The sequence below is a fragment of the Acipenser ruthenus genome, chromosome 9, assembly GCF_902713425.1.
Source record: "Acipenser ruthenus chromosome 9, fAciRut3.2 maternal haplotype, whole genome shotgun sequence".
Classification (NCBI taxonomy): Eukaryota; Metazoa; Chordata; class Actinopteri; order Acipenseriformes; family Acipenseridae; genus Acipenser; species Acipenser ruthenus.
Window position 1 is genome coordinate 45,857,408 of NC_081197.1, and position 14,118 is coordinate 45,871,525.

Consider the following 14,118-nt stretch of genomic DNA (forward strand, 5'->3'; position numbering starts at 1 on the left):
TCCAAGGCTGCAATCGTCACAGATCAAAGTGAAAGGTGTCTGTATATTTTTCCTCAGGAGTTTCCAGAACACATACAATATGAAGAAGCCAGAACTGAGCAGTGGAAGATGCAGGGGCAGAGGCATATTTACCAAAACATGTTTCATGAGGTAAAAATGCAAAACTATTTTAATACATTCTCGCTATAGTAAGCGGGCACGCTATAAATGTCACAATTTGAATTACAGAATGTGATCTTTAATAAAAGATCACATCTTAAACGGGGAAAAAAGGGTTCTGAGGAAGTTGTGTTTTAAAAAAGTAAAAAACACTAACCACACTAAGTTAAAGAAAACCTGTTCGGAAGCCATGCTTTCTGACTGTCTTGTGCTTCCTGGGTCACTGAAAGCAAAATTGTCTCCACCCCTTTCCTTCGAATAACCAATCAGCTGCTTCCCCTATTGACTAACATGCTTTCAGTCAGTGAAATGTCCCAGGGAGAACAAGCGCAAACAGATAACCCAAGAATAAGGCATAGAAACAGAGCTTCCTTTAACCTCAAGTAGTACAAGATATCCTGTTTTAAAATTCAAATAACACGTGTTTCTTTTAAAACTGCACATCTGAAACCTATGTAGCTAATGGAAATGCAAAATTGCTAAGATTTCCGTAATTAGATTGTTAGCTACAATTACTTAAAATCAAAGGCTGTGATGTTTTGGAACACATCATCCAGAAGATTCTGTTGTAAAGAGCTATTGTTCTCTCTTCTCCATGTATAAGAACCTTGGCTTCGGTGTCTGAGGTGTGTACTCAGTTATCAGGGAGACCATCAGGCCCTGGGAAGAGACAGATTAAAACGACTGTTAGCAGTTAAAGAAAAAACCCTGCCATGATTGTAAACACAAAAGTACAGCCACTGGTAACATTAAAAAAAAAGAAAATCCAATATGCATGTGTACAAATCTTCAAAAATGTTATTATTGGATTTACTGGCTGGCAAGAACATGTTCTCACCAAGAACAAAGGACATATCAATCAATCAATCAATCTATTTTATATAGCGCCTTTCATAGTGGACCACCATCACAAAGCACTTTACAAGACGCACTAACAAGAAAATTCATAATACATAATATAAATACATATTTTACTGTATATTTATTATAAGTGCTGCAGTAGGTCATACATGTGTTGTACATATTGAAAAGCATTTATTTCAAAATAAAAATAAATTGTGAAATGTCAAATAATGGCATGTAGGATATATACTGATAGACATCGTGCAGCAGTTGTGATGCATAGTTCACTCCCCTAGTCTCTGTTAGTCACATTGGATAAAAGCGTCTGCTAAATGACTAATTATTAATAATAATAATAATAATAATAATAATAATAATAATAATAATAATAATAGCTTCACTACCATATTTATAAAACCTTGGTCACATTTTTACAGCTTTAAGTTAAAACAAAATATGCTTGGTAAAAGATATAAAATTCTTAACATCAAATCAATTACATTTTTAAACTGATGTTAGAACTACTAATAAGTCTGTTTCAAAGCTCTTTTCAAAATGTCCGCTCTAGTGCACAGACAGTGTAAGGATTATTGCCCACAAACAGGTAACACAGCAATAACGATCCATTTTTAAATCGCTCTTCCTGCAGTGATTTAGAGGACAGATCTCAAACCCCAGTGCACTAGAGCAGACATTTTGAAAAGAGCTTTGAAACAGACTTTAAAAGTGTAAAAAGTTGTCAGGGTGTTAACAATGAAAAGAAACATTACAGGTACGTTATTTAAACAGTTGTAGCAACATGTGGGAACGCATAATGCTATATTTTTGCGGAACCCCGCTACTTACTTTTTAAAGACTGTAAGATAAGGTTGTCCTGACTAAGACACACAGAGTATTCTGCTTGGTGCTGACATTTTAGTGGTTTTATTAGAAGTGTGTATATCTCAACTGTATACTGTTTTCATAAAGAATGTACAGTAAAAAGTAGATTGCCTGTTTTGAGACAATTCAGAGAATGTACTTTTGATAATGTTGAGGACGCACTGATGTAGCTCTGTGCCCTTTCCCTGGCTGGCTGCTTTATTTATTTCTCTGCATTATTTGTTTTGATGTAGTGCTGGAAGCATTAATTAACATGAGATTTGCACTGGGATTACAGGAGATAAAGAAATGTATTTCTATCTCAGTAAGAGGGCGATTCTTCACTTTGTCCCTTGAACTTGACGCATGGAACAATGTCAGTCGTACCAAACAGACATGTCCAAGATCTAGAAAACTGTAGTAAGATGACTGTATGATGCCATCAATATTCTAGAAAAAATTTCCATTCTGGGTGTTAAAAGTCGTTAAACATAGCCTTAATTGGTTGACCGCTGAGAGAATTAAGTTCTTTCACATTCAAGTAGATGTTATGGCAAAGTAACCTTCATCGACTGTACCCTCTGTACACTGGACCTACAGCCCATATTTTCATAGATGCATGTGTTAGGCCTCACATTTGTGATACACATCACAAGCTATCATCGAATCGAGTTAAGGGCTGCTTTAAATATCCCCAAAGAGATCACTCTGGCTCTGGCTGCTAAGCCTCCACCCATAAATAACACAGTCTTGCAAGGCTTACTGTCTTGGACTTGGAGATCCTGTTTTTGAAGCGTAATGTTTATTATTATTATTATTATTATTATTATTATTTATTTCTTAGCAGACGCCCTCATCCAGGGCGACTTACAATTGTTACAAGACATCACATTATTATTTTACATACAATTACCCATTTATACAGTTGGATTTTTACTGGAGCAATCTAGGTAAAGTACCTTGCTCAAGGGTACAACAGCAGTGTCCCCCACTGGGGATTGAACCCACAACCCTCTGGTCAAGAGTCCAGAGCCCTAACCACTACTCCACACTGCTGCCACACTGTTTATCCTCTACGACACCCATATAAAACATACAGAGTAACCAGGGAATCAAGTGACCTGTGGGATTTATCCACTGAGAAAGTGGGACAGCATAACCTACAAACCCTGATTACAGTAGTTTACAGTAATTGCCAAGCTGAAAAAATCATGTCACTCTCACTTGCAGATGTCCAGAGATTTTACTTTTTAATACTTTTCCATATTTTTTTGCTGTATTAATTAAATATATTGCTATCAATTTGCAGGAAATGTAAGTAATAATACATTTTTTAAAGCACTTTACAAACAAGTCATCTACAATTCATGGTTCAGTGATTGGAAAATGTTTCACCCTTTATACAATAGAAAGTTCTACAAAGTAATTGTTTTGTGTCAGTTTGTATTTCAGAATGCATGCTGAGCCAGCACACAGGCTTGAGAAACAAACAACATCACATGGTTTACTGCAGTATACCACGGGAAAGCATGTAAAGTGCAATACATTCCTACTGATAGCAAATAAAAGCTTGCAGTAATTTTTCAAAGGAGTGCTGTATGTGGTTTAGTGGCAATTCTGAGTAGCATGATGTTATGCAATAGGTATGGGAATTGATCATTTTGAACTGAAAGACGAATCTCATAATTCCCCATCTCTCTCAATTGTTTTTTTTAACCTTATGAATTATATATTTATCATTTTACCCCTCTACCTAAAAAAATACATTGACATTTTAATATTTTCCTCATAAACGAAAAAAAAGTATTAGCAAATATAACGTACTTCTGTAAACCATCTCTTCAGTTTAAAAACATATTTGAGAGGATGTGCGAAAGTTCTCATCCTCTTGTTGAAAGAGAAAAAAGCCGACAGCGCCATCAGTGCAGATTAAGGGATTAAGGGAACATCTGCAAATTATAAATCAGAAAATGGAATCGACATTTCCTTTAAATACATACTTATTTTTGAGTTAGTAAAAGGCAAATGTAGGGGGAATAAGAACAAAAAATGACTACTGATATTGTTGAAATCCTGTTTCCATTGGAAGTAGTGGTTTCGATTAGAGAGGACACACATTGCAGCCTTCACACGACAGGAATGTTCCATAGAGCTTTAGGGCTGTCCTTACCATGATTGTCCACTTCCTGTTCTCTGCCTCTGGGAAGAGCAGAGAGCGCTGGGAGTAGAAGACCTCGTCATCCACTTCCTCCTGTTTGCGGGGCAGGCAGTGCAAGAATGTCCATTCCGGGGCAGCCACCTTTCCAGTCTGAGAGAGACATGGCAAAAACAAGCAAATATTTATTATGTAAATGGAATTAAAGGCTCACTTTAAAGACAGGCCATATTCAATTTCTGTTCATCAGGGTTTGTCAACTGATTTAATCTCCTAAACCTAACCAACCACCACACAAGCACGCACACACACACACACAGAGTTATCTTTTGTTATATTCTGTTATAACAAAAGTAGTAGTCCAGATAAGCTGCATACTATGCCATTTTTACACATTAAAAAAATGAAATGCACACTAAATTTACATTTAATGCTAAAAAATATGCATAGTAATTTTGCTGCACAGCTTGTCTGCCTCCCCTAAAACTTCCACTAACAACTACACCTCCCAGAATACAATGTCTTCAGTTACTAGGAAACTGAATACAAGAAAAAAGAAACCCAACAAACATTATCCAATCTCTGGCTAGCCCTGTTGTCTTTACAGCCAATCACAATAAGAATAAAAAAAATTCAAAGCTACACAGGTTGAAACGTAAACACCCCAGTCCAGCTACAAATCCACCTGGAACCAACGTCAGAAGCAACCGCTAAAAAAAGGTGACTATAATATTAAACAAACTGTTTTATAACTTATTATTCATTTCCTTATTTTATTTATCTGTATGGCTTTATATTGAAGTTTTAACATGTCACTGAGTTTAAGAATTTAATGTTAAAATTAATTTGCAGAGTCACTGTGACACCTCGAAAAAAATACACTGAGCCGATAAAGAACCTTGTAGAACACACGCGTGGTTGTACAGCAGTTCAAAGTAACAATGCAGTTAAAATGGGAGGCTCTTTTTTAAAGCCTACCCCATTACCATTAAATATTGTATTTATCGAGATTACTCATGACTTCAAGGTAATGTTGCATTTTACCCTGTGAAAATACATTTTACCCTCTCAGTGTTAAAATTAGAGGGTAAGTTACCCCCAAACCTTATCTGGAGCGCTGGTTATCATAAAGTGAACATAAAATGTATCAGTGTGCATTCAGTATGTAAGTCTGTGTAAGAAAGAGAGAGGGGGCGATGAGTGAAAAAACGATTTTTGTACCTGCATGGTAGTTTGGTAACCATGGAAATCCTTCAGTTTCTGTTCCTTCTCCTCCTCTAGGCCCATACTTATCCAGGTGTCAGTCACCAACACATTGCTCCCACGAGTCGCTTCCAGAGGATTGTTGGTAAGGAACAATTCGGTACGACAATAACAACAGCAGCAATAAAAAAACATCAACAACAACAATACACTCGCTATTACTGAAACAGTGTGGTTAGGCCTAAAAATTAATTATATTGAACCTCCTTGATCCTTTCAGTACTGTGCCAATGGTTTCCACGGTTACTCCAGTATAAAATATGAATGGCACATGAATAGTCAAAGAAAAAACATCACGGATGAGCATTTCAATTGCAAAGAGGGGGGGCAATCTAGGTTGCAGGCGGTTGCTGCCAATGTTAATTGATTGATGTGTTTTATGCTCCAGATCAAGGATGCAAAATGAAAAAGAAGCTATCAAATTCAGAGATTTTTATTTTCTTATGTTTTAAAATTTGCAACCAGGATTAGTCATCCTGTCCACAAATTGAACAAAAATTGACTGCACAAGAAGTGATTACGTACCAGGAAGCAAGTTTTAATGTGGCCTGATTAAAAGAAATAAAAGAAATTCAACACTAAAAAAAGTTATATTATCACATTACCTTGAATCAACACACACATTTCATTGGTAGACAAAACAAAACATATCCTACCTCTTTTGACAATTTCTCAGCTTCCCTGGTTACACTAGCATCAGGCTCATATCCCTGAGAAGAAATCACAATTCAGTACAAAAAATGTTTTGTTACAATTGGACAAATGGTTCTCTAGACGTGTGCAAAACACTTAGAAAGTGCAACCCCCTTAGCGGGGGAGAATGTAGACAAAATACTTTTTCTTTTCTTTCATATGTACCCCTGGGTTTGAATGTGTATATGTAAAGGATATTATTTTATTCATATGTCGTTATTAAATTAACTATATGTTCTGTTATGGAATAAAGACTGGTTAACATTATATGTTACATTACATTGCTGGTCAACTCAGCACACAGACACACACACACACTATGTTCTTTAAAGGGTTACCTTTGGAGTAGCAATTCTAAGATGGACGCCAAGTTTTGCAGCCATCATCATAAAAGAGTGTAACACGTTGTTACCATCACCAATCCATGACACCGTCAATCCATTTAAATACCCACAGTGCTCCTTAACACATTTTCAAAGTGGTCACAATAAAACATGAATATAACCTTACTTAACGTACACAGACTAACCATTCATATTATATATATATATATATTATATATCTTTCTTTCTTTTTTTTAAAAAAACATTTACTGTATAGAAGCATGACTAGAGCACAGTTAATACTACAGCTGAGCACATTCGCAGTTCTGCATTTTCAAGCAGATCTGTGGAGTGACAGGTTGAAATTCATTACATTTGCTTCAGGATTTCACAATCACCCCTCTGGGATACATTGTAGAAAACTACTAAATGAATCTACATCATTTGTATAATGGGGGCTGCATACCACAGTAGTACAGTATCATTCACAAGGGCCATTCACAAAGCATTTAATACTGTACTAACACAGTTAACACCACTTCCTACTTGCACCTGTAGGAATTGTTTTTGCTGTTTCTGTAACATTAGCAAAAATAAATTTGTGTTACAAAAAAGATGCCAGCTTAGCGTGGTGGTAATTGTTATGGCCCCTTGTATGTTGAAGACAGAACACTTTCTAATGAGCTTAAAAAAAAACGAGTGTTGCTGCTGGGCTTCTGAAATGTGTCAGTGGGACAACACTAGTAAAGACCAATGTTGATGCTGTTTATACCTGAAGGGTGAGGAAGTCTGCTAGGATCTGGATGGGGTGGTAAAGGTCTGACAGCCCGTTGATTACCGGGACAGAAGCCTCTTTGGCCAGCTCCTTGATCGTGGACTGGTTGTAAACCCGGGCTAGGATCAGGTCAGTCAGTCCAGACAGCACTCTGCAATCACATAAAAAAGCCGGGACGAATCCTCACGGTTAAATGGTTATATTTGAACACATCAATGCAAGTATTTCAATGCAAGTGAAACATGTCAAGTTGCTGTGCTAGTTACAGGAGTTTTATCTCTGACAGGGTGCCTGAAATACTATTTGAAGGGGTTTGATCCCTTGACACATTAAACCTAAATAGTCCACATTTAAATGTAAAAATACAGAAGTTTAGAAAAGACCCCTGTCAGACAGGGTACGATTCAAAATCAACATCCGATTAACTGTATTGTAAACTGAACGTCTGTACGTTCGCAGCTCTGATATGGTCAAACACCAGTCTTTTTCACAGCGTTCCTAGTTGGAAGAGATCGCCCTCTTGTGGCGAGAGGTAGGGAATCACACCACAATTCATTTTACTTGGCCTGGCATTGTTTCATAGATTCCTCACCACTTGTGCCAAGCATTGACCTTCTCTGTACAAATAAAATATAATTACAAAAATATATACTTTGAGTTCCAAAACATATTTTCTGATGAACTGAAACTAAACAGCTCACGACAGTTGTCCATTGTCAAAGTCCACGTTCTTCTTTCTATTTATATATATATGCTCTGAGCACACTCTTAAACTCAGGAGAAGTTTAAGGAGGACAGAGATGGTTTAAACTCCTGTAAGTGGTTTTGTTCATGCACTGGGCGTGCTATATGTCCAGACAACTTTTTAATAATCAAGAAAATCACACAGACTCATTTAATTTGAAGTTTTAACGAATCAGAGCAGTAGTACTGCTCTTTCTGTTTATTAAATGCTTTTAAAAAATGGATTGGTTGGTTGCGCAGACCACCGGAAATCCCAACTTCAATACAGTAATACAGATATGGTTATTATATGCTTAGCCTTCAGGCTAGCCATGCAAAAAGCTAGGGCACCCACAGCTACGTTCTAAAACATTCAATATATCACTCTCTTAAAACTAACACATCATTTCTATACTTTATAGCAATGCATCCAATATAAACAAAATATAAATTCAAACATATGCTTACCTTCCAGTATATGGAAGTGTAGTGTAGGATATATGAAAATAAGAACTGTCTTCAAAAGGCAGAGACTTCTGAATACGACCAACCTGCAATCCGTTTTTCAGAGACCCTCAAAGCATGGATCACGTCAGCTTGCAAGATCAAGTTCAATGGAATTGAATGGGGTCTTGCTCTGGGCTTATATAGGATTTTCCCTCTATTGAATACATCAGGGGTCCCAATTAAATCTGATCATCAATCTGCCTTGACAGTTCTTATCTTTGAGTTAATGACGTATACTAGAAGGATCTGGTCAACTCTTTTTAAAAACTAATTGGAGTTATATAATTTTTTTTTTAATTAATTGGATGTGAGCTCATGGTTCACACAACATATTCAAGGTCTATTTTGGAGATGGGAGAGATAATGAAGGGTATTTTAGCTCCCCCCCCCCCCTTCCCCTTCCCCTTCCCCCTTCCCCCCAGTCTTAGATCAGAGATGGCAGAGGCAAGCTTCTGGTATTGTCTAAGTTTAGGTTTTATTTGTTATTAAATGCTTTGGATATAAACCTCAACTACTGTTTACTTTCGTTAACAAGGCAACATTACTTTAATCAGTTTTTTTACTCTCTCTCGTTTGTACACCACACCTCCAGCATTCATCCCCACTGACTCACTTAAAGGCCAAATCCCAAGCACTAACCTTGCTGTGTCAGCGGTACTCTCGTTGGTTCCCAGATGAATGTCTTGTGTGGTGAGGATGCAGGGGTGCCCTCCCAGCAGCTCAAAGCCTTCAAAACAATTAAACATTAAAATTATTTGACCACAAGTGACAAACTAAACACAGATTCAAACAATGTCCATGTTGTTTAAGCCTCAGTTCACAAGCATCTGGCCAGCTTTGATAAGACTGAAGACCAGAGCTCCATATATTGCAGTTACAGACAGCTCATCATGGACTAGGACTCTGAATGGCACCATTCTTCCTCAGTTGTGCCATATTAGGAGGTAAGCGGTGAAAGTTTCAGTGAGGGATGCGGACAATGGTGTTAATCTGGTTTAAAGCAGAGGTTATGAATGAGTCTACAGTATGTGTGTTGAATCTGTCAGCTCTGCAGTTCTGTTGTTCCAGCTGTAGCTGGCCATACCGGATTCATCACTTTTACATATAACAGGGGTGATACAACTGTCAGTAGAATTTAGTTCAAGTTTATGATGCTTTAATACTTTATTAATTCACCAAGGACAGCCACAATAATTCTGAGGGGCTTTTTCCGATGAACACGCCCCCTGTGCGGGGTGGTGTACCCATTGTTCTGTTCCAGTTAAATGGCACAAGCTCTTACTGTTTCATCAGCTGTATGTTCCTTTCCATTATGCAACCCTTGCTTATGTGCCCCTTTAAATGCTAAGGAAGTGAGAAACTTGGTCTGTAAACATTGTGTGATTTTCCTGTTTAATGTAAACTCTGAATCAACGCAGGGTTAATGAACTCTTAAAATCAAGCTGTACATAACTGCTTTACATCAGCAGTTTGCAATCACCAGCCTTGACGTTCATGGTGTATGGGTATAGCGCTTTGACGTCTGTGAGAATTTAGCAAAACTCATATCATATCAAGTTGTTCTTGTTATCTGGGTTTCTGCTGACCTTAATGAAATGAAGAAGAAATGTTAGATGTTAACTGTTAATGTGCTTTGTCTCATACCACGTATCTTGCTAAGGAAATAATACCAAATTTGGTCAAGGAGATTACGTAAGCTAGCTGTGTATCTGTGCTGTACAAAGTAATTTCTTTGCTCAAGAAAACTACATCTACATCAGACATACCATCTCTGTACCAGGGAAGCTCAGAATACCACCAGATGATGACTGTGTGTGTATCACATGTGATTTACTTTGTTCTTGAATAAACTCTTCTGATTGAAACTACCTGAAGAAGACTGGCCTTTTATTTTTAAGAAAAAAATCGAACCTTACATTGTAAAAGGAAAGACCATTCTGAATGGTCAAGGGACAAGGGAACCAAATCAGATGAAATAAGTTGTTTTGGTCACAGTTTAAGGTTTTATGAAAAAGTCATGTGATTTTCACAACACGCCAGGTACCTGTTACATGAAGACAGCTGTAACAAGCACACATTTCAGATATTTACACTTGCAAAACAATATGTTGTTCATTTGCAATTGCTCTTTAAAAGCCCAATAATACTTCCCCTAGAAAGCTTTGATTTTTGGTACCCACCCCCAGAGTCCTACTGAAGGGAATCTGCAATCACTTACCCCTTGCTAACTTTCAATAAAAAAGCTGCTGATAGATGACATATAATAAAAAAACAAACCTATATCAAAAATATAGTAAAAAAGTAAATAAATAAATAACATACAAATTCTGGTACCCATTTATTCAGCTGGGTTTTTACTGGAGCAATCTGGGTAAAGTACCTTGCTCAAGGGTACTGCAGAGGTGTCCAACGTGGGATAGAACATCCTCAACATTTCTGAAACTTTACATTGGAAACGATGTGGCTAAATATTCTAAAAACTGTATTTAAAAAAAATATATATAATAAATGCTATACTAGGATTTTAATAATAACATTTAAGGTACAAAAAAGGTATGGTATGAAAATAGTTTTGTCTTGCATAAACTAACAATTACAACATTAAGGATTGTTTTCTGTAACATTTCCTTGACACCTTTAATCCCCCTTTCTGATGAAAGAACATAAAATTAAAATCTACAAGTCGAGTATATTTGTCCTGATGTAAAATTGCACAATAGGGAGTAACTTTACGTAAACTATATGACAAACATTTACAGATTAAACGAGGTATTGCACAGATCAATAATAAACAAAAAAGCAAAAGGCAACAAAAATAAACAGCAAATTGAGAGAACATTTTTACATTATAATTTTTTAATAAGACTTGGAAAGACGGGAACAATTTAGAGTCTTAACTATAGGGAGGTGCATATGCTTCATGTCACTCAAGCATAATGGTCGATGAATGATCGAGTGATTAAAAATAAATTAAAAACATTTCGTCAATATCCATCATTTATATACCTCCCCCTTTGATTGAACCCACGACCCTCTGGAAAAAAAGTCCAGACCCCTAACCACTACTCCACGGTGCTTTATCTTTTCAAAATTCCACCCCAGCCAGGGCAGATACTGACTTTACAAATAAACGGAACCCCTGACATTTTCTGTGAAAACCTCGATATATTTATTTTAATATGATATTCTTTTTATTTTCATTTTGAGCACGTTGAGCGATTGACTCAATGAAGCGAACAGCAAACGGAATGCAATTTTTAATTATAAAATATGCAGTTGATTCCACGTGCAGTGATTCTGTCAAGCTGCATCTCCCTGTTGGACCTACATTTCAGTCAAGATGGGCTAGTCTAAGTATCAGCTAGGAGCAACTCTGCCTACAGAACACTAATCTATTTTGTACAGTGCAAATAAAACTCTAATTGCAGCTTTGACAATACCAGAATCTGGGTTATCTCCGCCCTTACGGAATAGGAACTATTAATTCACAACACGTTTTTTTTTTTACTGTCTTTCACGTGTGCAGGTTGGAAATTACCGTAGCAAACATGCAATGATCTAACCGGTAGCATCTGGTTGAAAATAAGACTTTCAATGCACCTGCCTGATTACATTTGCAGTGGTGCTTTTTTGTAGTGACTATTTGTGCGTTTTAGTTATTAACCGCAGATTGTTTTTACTGTTTCATTTATTCCAATTAAATAGGACAAATCAAGAAATGTCCTATAATTATCGTCCAAAAGATTTTATCTGAGGCAAATCAGAATCTGAGATCACAACTATCTACCATAAATAAATGATTATGTACAACCCAGTTACACAACAAGTCCAAAATATGCTACCGTTTTGTATCAATCTTTCAATGCGGTTATCAATATGCAATACATAAATAAAATTGCATCGGTGGTGATGAAAAATTTCAGCGCATACTTTGCGCTCTGTTGCTCTGTCAGTGTTTGACCTGTGGTTGCTAGAGAGGCAAATGTTTTGTTTACTTCCGGGGTTGTCTCCCGAGTCACAGAAACACAGCAGACAGCCCTTGTCTGACTGAGAAAATTATAGAAATATGGCAGGGGAGGCAGAGGACGAGATACCTGGTAAGTGGCTTACATCGCATTATTTTATCACAGAACAGTTACTCAGTATGCATGTGAATACAAATGTTAATGGGAGGATCGACAGTTGTGAAGCTGGCGGAGTACAGAGCAATAAACGATGTCCTTGTTATTTTCCGTTTGCTACGTTACTATCGCTGGACTGTGTATGGGCTCAACAGATCACAGCCGCAGTGTTGTATCTGTAAATTCATTCATTCCCTACATTTAATTATTATTTCTTAGCAGACGCCGTTATCCAGGGCGACTTACAAGATATCACATTATTTTTACATACAATTACCCATTTATACAGTTGGGTTTTTACTGGAGCAATCTAGGTAAAGTACCTTGCTCAAGGGTACAACAGCAGTGTCCCCCACCGGGGATTGAACCCACAACCCTCCGGTCAAGAGTCCAGAGCCCTAACCACTACTCCACACTGCTGCCATTTAACATACATCTCCCGCCACGGCTGTAAATAAATAAAAAAAAAAAGTATGATGAAAAACTTCATGACCATGACACATTTCAACAACAAATGGCAATGAAATGTTTAATAGACCCTCGTGAAAACAAATCATTGTGAGACTGAAGTAATTTGTTAGAGAATTTATCATGGGGGTACATTGTTAAATCTTATAAGGAAGCGCACAATTATTACAGTAAGTATCCTTTTAGGAGGAAAAAAAGCAAGCAAAAAACAAAACAAATGGTAGCAGTTGGCATTGGAAAGCAATGTTTGTGATTCCCCTTTGGGTCTCTGACCAAGCCTTACAATAAAAATAGAAATGTCCATACCGTTATACTTGGTTGAAATAAACAGAACTCATGCAGGGGTTTGGATGCGCATTATAATCCCAAAGCTCTTCTCCTGCAGAGAAGCTGGTTTCTGCCACAAGTGCATTTAGATGTAGCATTCTGTGACCTGTGGTCCGGACCACGCCAGCAGAATTATACTGCGAGGTGGTTCGGACCACTCAGGCGCCGCTGTTATATTCTGATTTTACAGTTTTATTGTGAATTTTGCTTTAGGCTTATTATTATATTTTCCTATAATTTAACTTATATGTTTACTATAATATATATATATATATATATATATATATATATATATATATATATATATATATATATATATACATACATACATACATACATACATACACTGTCACAATTGACAAATCCATTACAAGGTTATACAAACAGAATAGTAATAATCGAAGGAAATGAGAATATGTGGTTTATTTTATATGGGTGGGACTCAGGTTAATCCCTGCAGAACAGCACAACTATGCAGCCACAATATTGACCATTCATTTTCCATTCTCTTACATTTTCCAGTAATTCTTAAAATCACAGATTTTATGTAAATACAATTGAACTGTTAATGTGCAAGAGGGTGAGAGGTTTGTATATTGATTTAACAACTGAGTATGTTCTTTCAGATATATATATATATATTCATAATGCTAAATAGCAAAGTAACAATAAGTAGCAATTATTTACGAACCATTTATCAATAGACGTATCAATGGTTAAAACTATGGCTTTATGATAACTAGAGCCTATATCTCTATGACACTGTATCGGCCACTCGGTACAGCGTTTTTTTTTTTTGTTTGTTTTTTGCAGTTGTGTAAGGCTATGATAAGTCTTTCAATTCTAAACAGCGTAAATTAAAATATATTATTATTATTAGCTTTCGTTGTGGAAATATGA

At 36.6% G+C, this 14,118-nt stretch overlaps 2 protein-coding genes across 3 annotated transcripts in view; one reads left to right on the top strand and one right to left on the bottom strand.

Annotated features, from left to right (window-relative positions):
* Nucleotides 1–151: 151 nt before the first annotated feature.
* On the bottom strand, nt 152–9,250 carry LOC117405236 (ornithine transcarbamylase, mitochondrial-like). The gene is made up of 7 exons (XM_059030090.1): nt 8,942–9,250; nt 7,070–7,223; nt 6,313–6,435; nt 5,934–5,991; nt 5,240–5,385; nt 4,034–4,171; nt 152–819 (listed from the first exon to the last, which is right to left on the bottom strand). The coding sequence occupies exons 1-7, from the start codon at nt 9,046–9,048 to the stop codon at nt 736–738; spliced, it is 810 nt and encodes a 269-aa protein (XP_058886073.1). The 5' UTR covers nt 9,049–9,250; the 3' UTR covers nt 152–735.
* Nucleotides 9,251–12,206: 2,956 nt separating this feature from the next.
* Nucleotides 12,207–14,118, top strand: part of LOC117405235 (X-linked retinitis pigmentosa GTPase regulator-like) — a 33,552-nt gene continuing 31,640 nt past the window's right edge. The window contains exon 1 of one of the 2 annotated variants that reach the window (XM_034008138.3): nt 12,207–12,399. In XM_034008138.3, coding sequence (XP_033864029.2) covers nt 12,369–12,399 — 31 coding nt within the window. In that variant the 5' untranslated portion in view covers nt 12,207–12,368. The remainder of the gene's footprint in view (nt 12,400–14,118) is intronic. The other variant, XM_034008139.3, reaches the window with a different exon arrangement.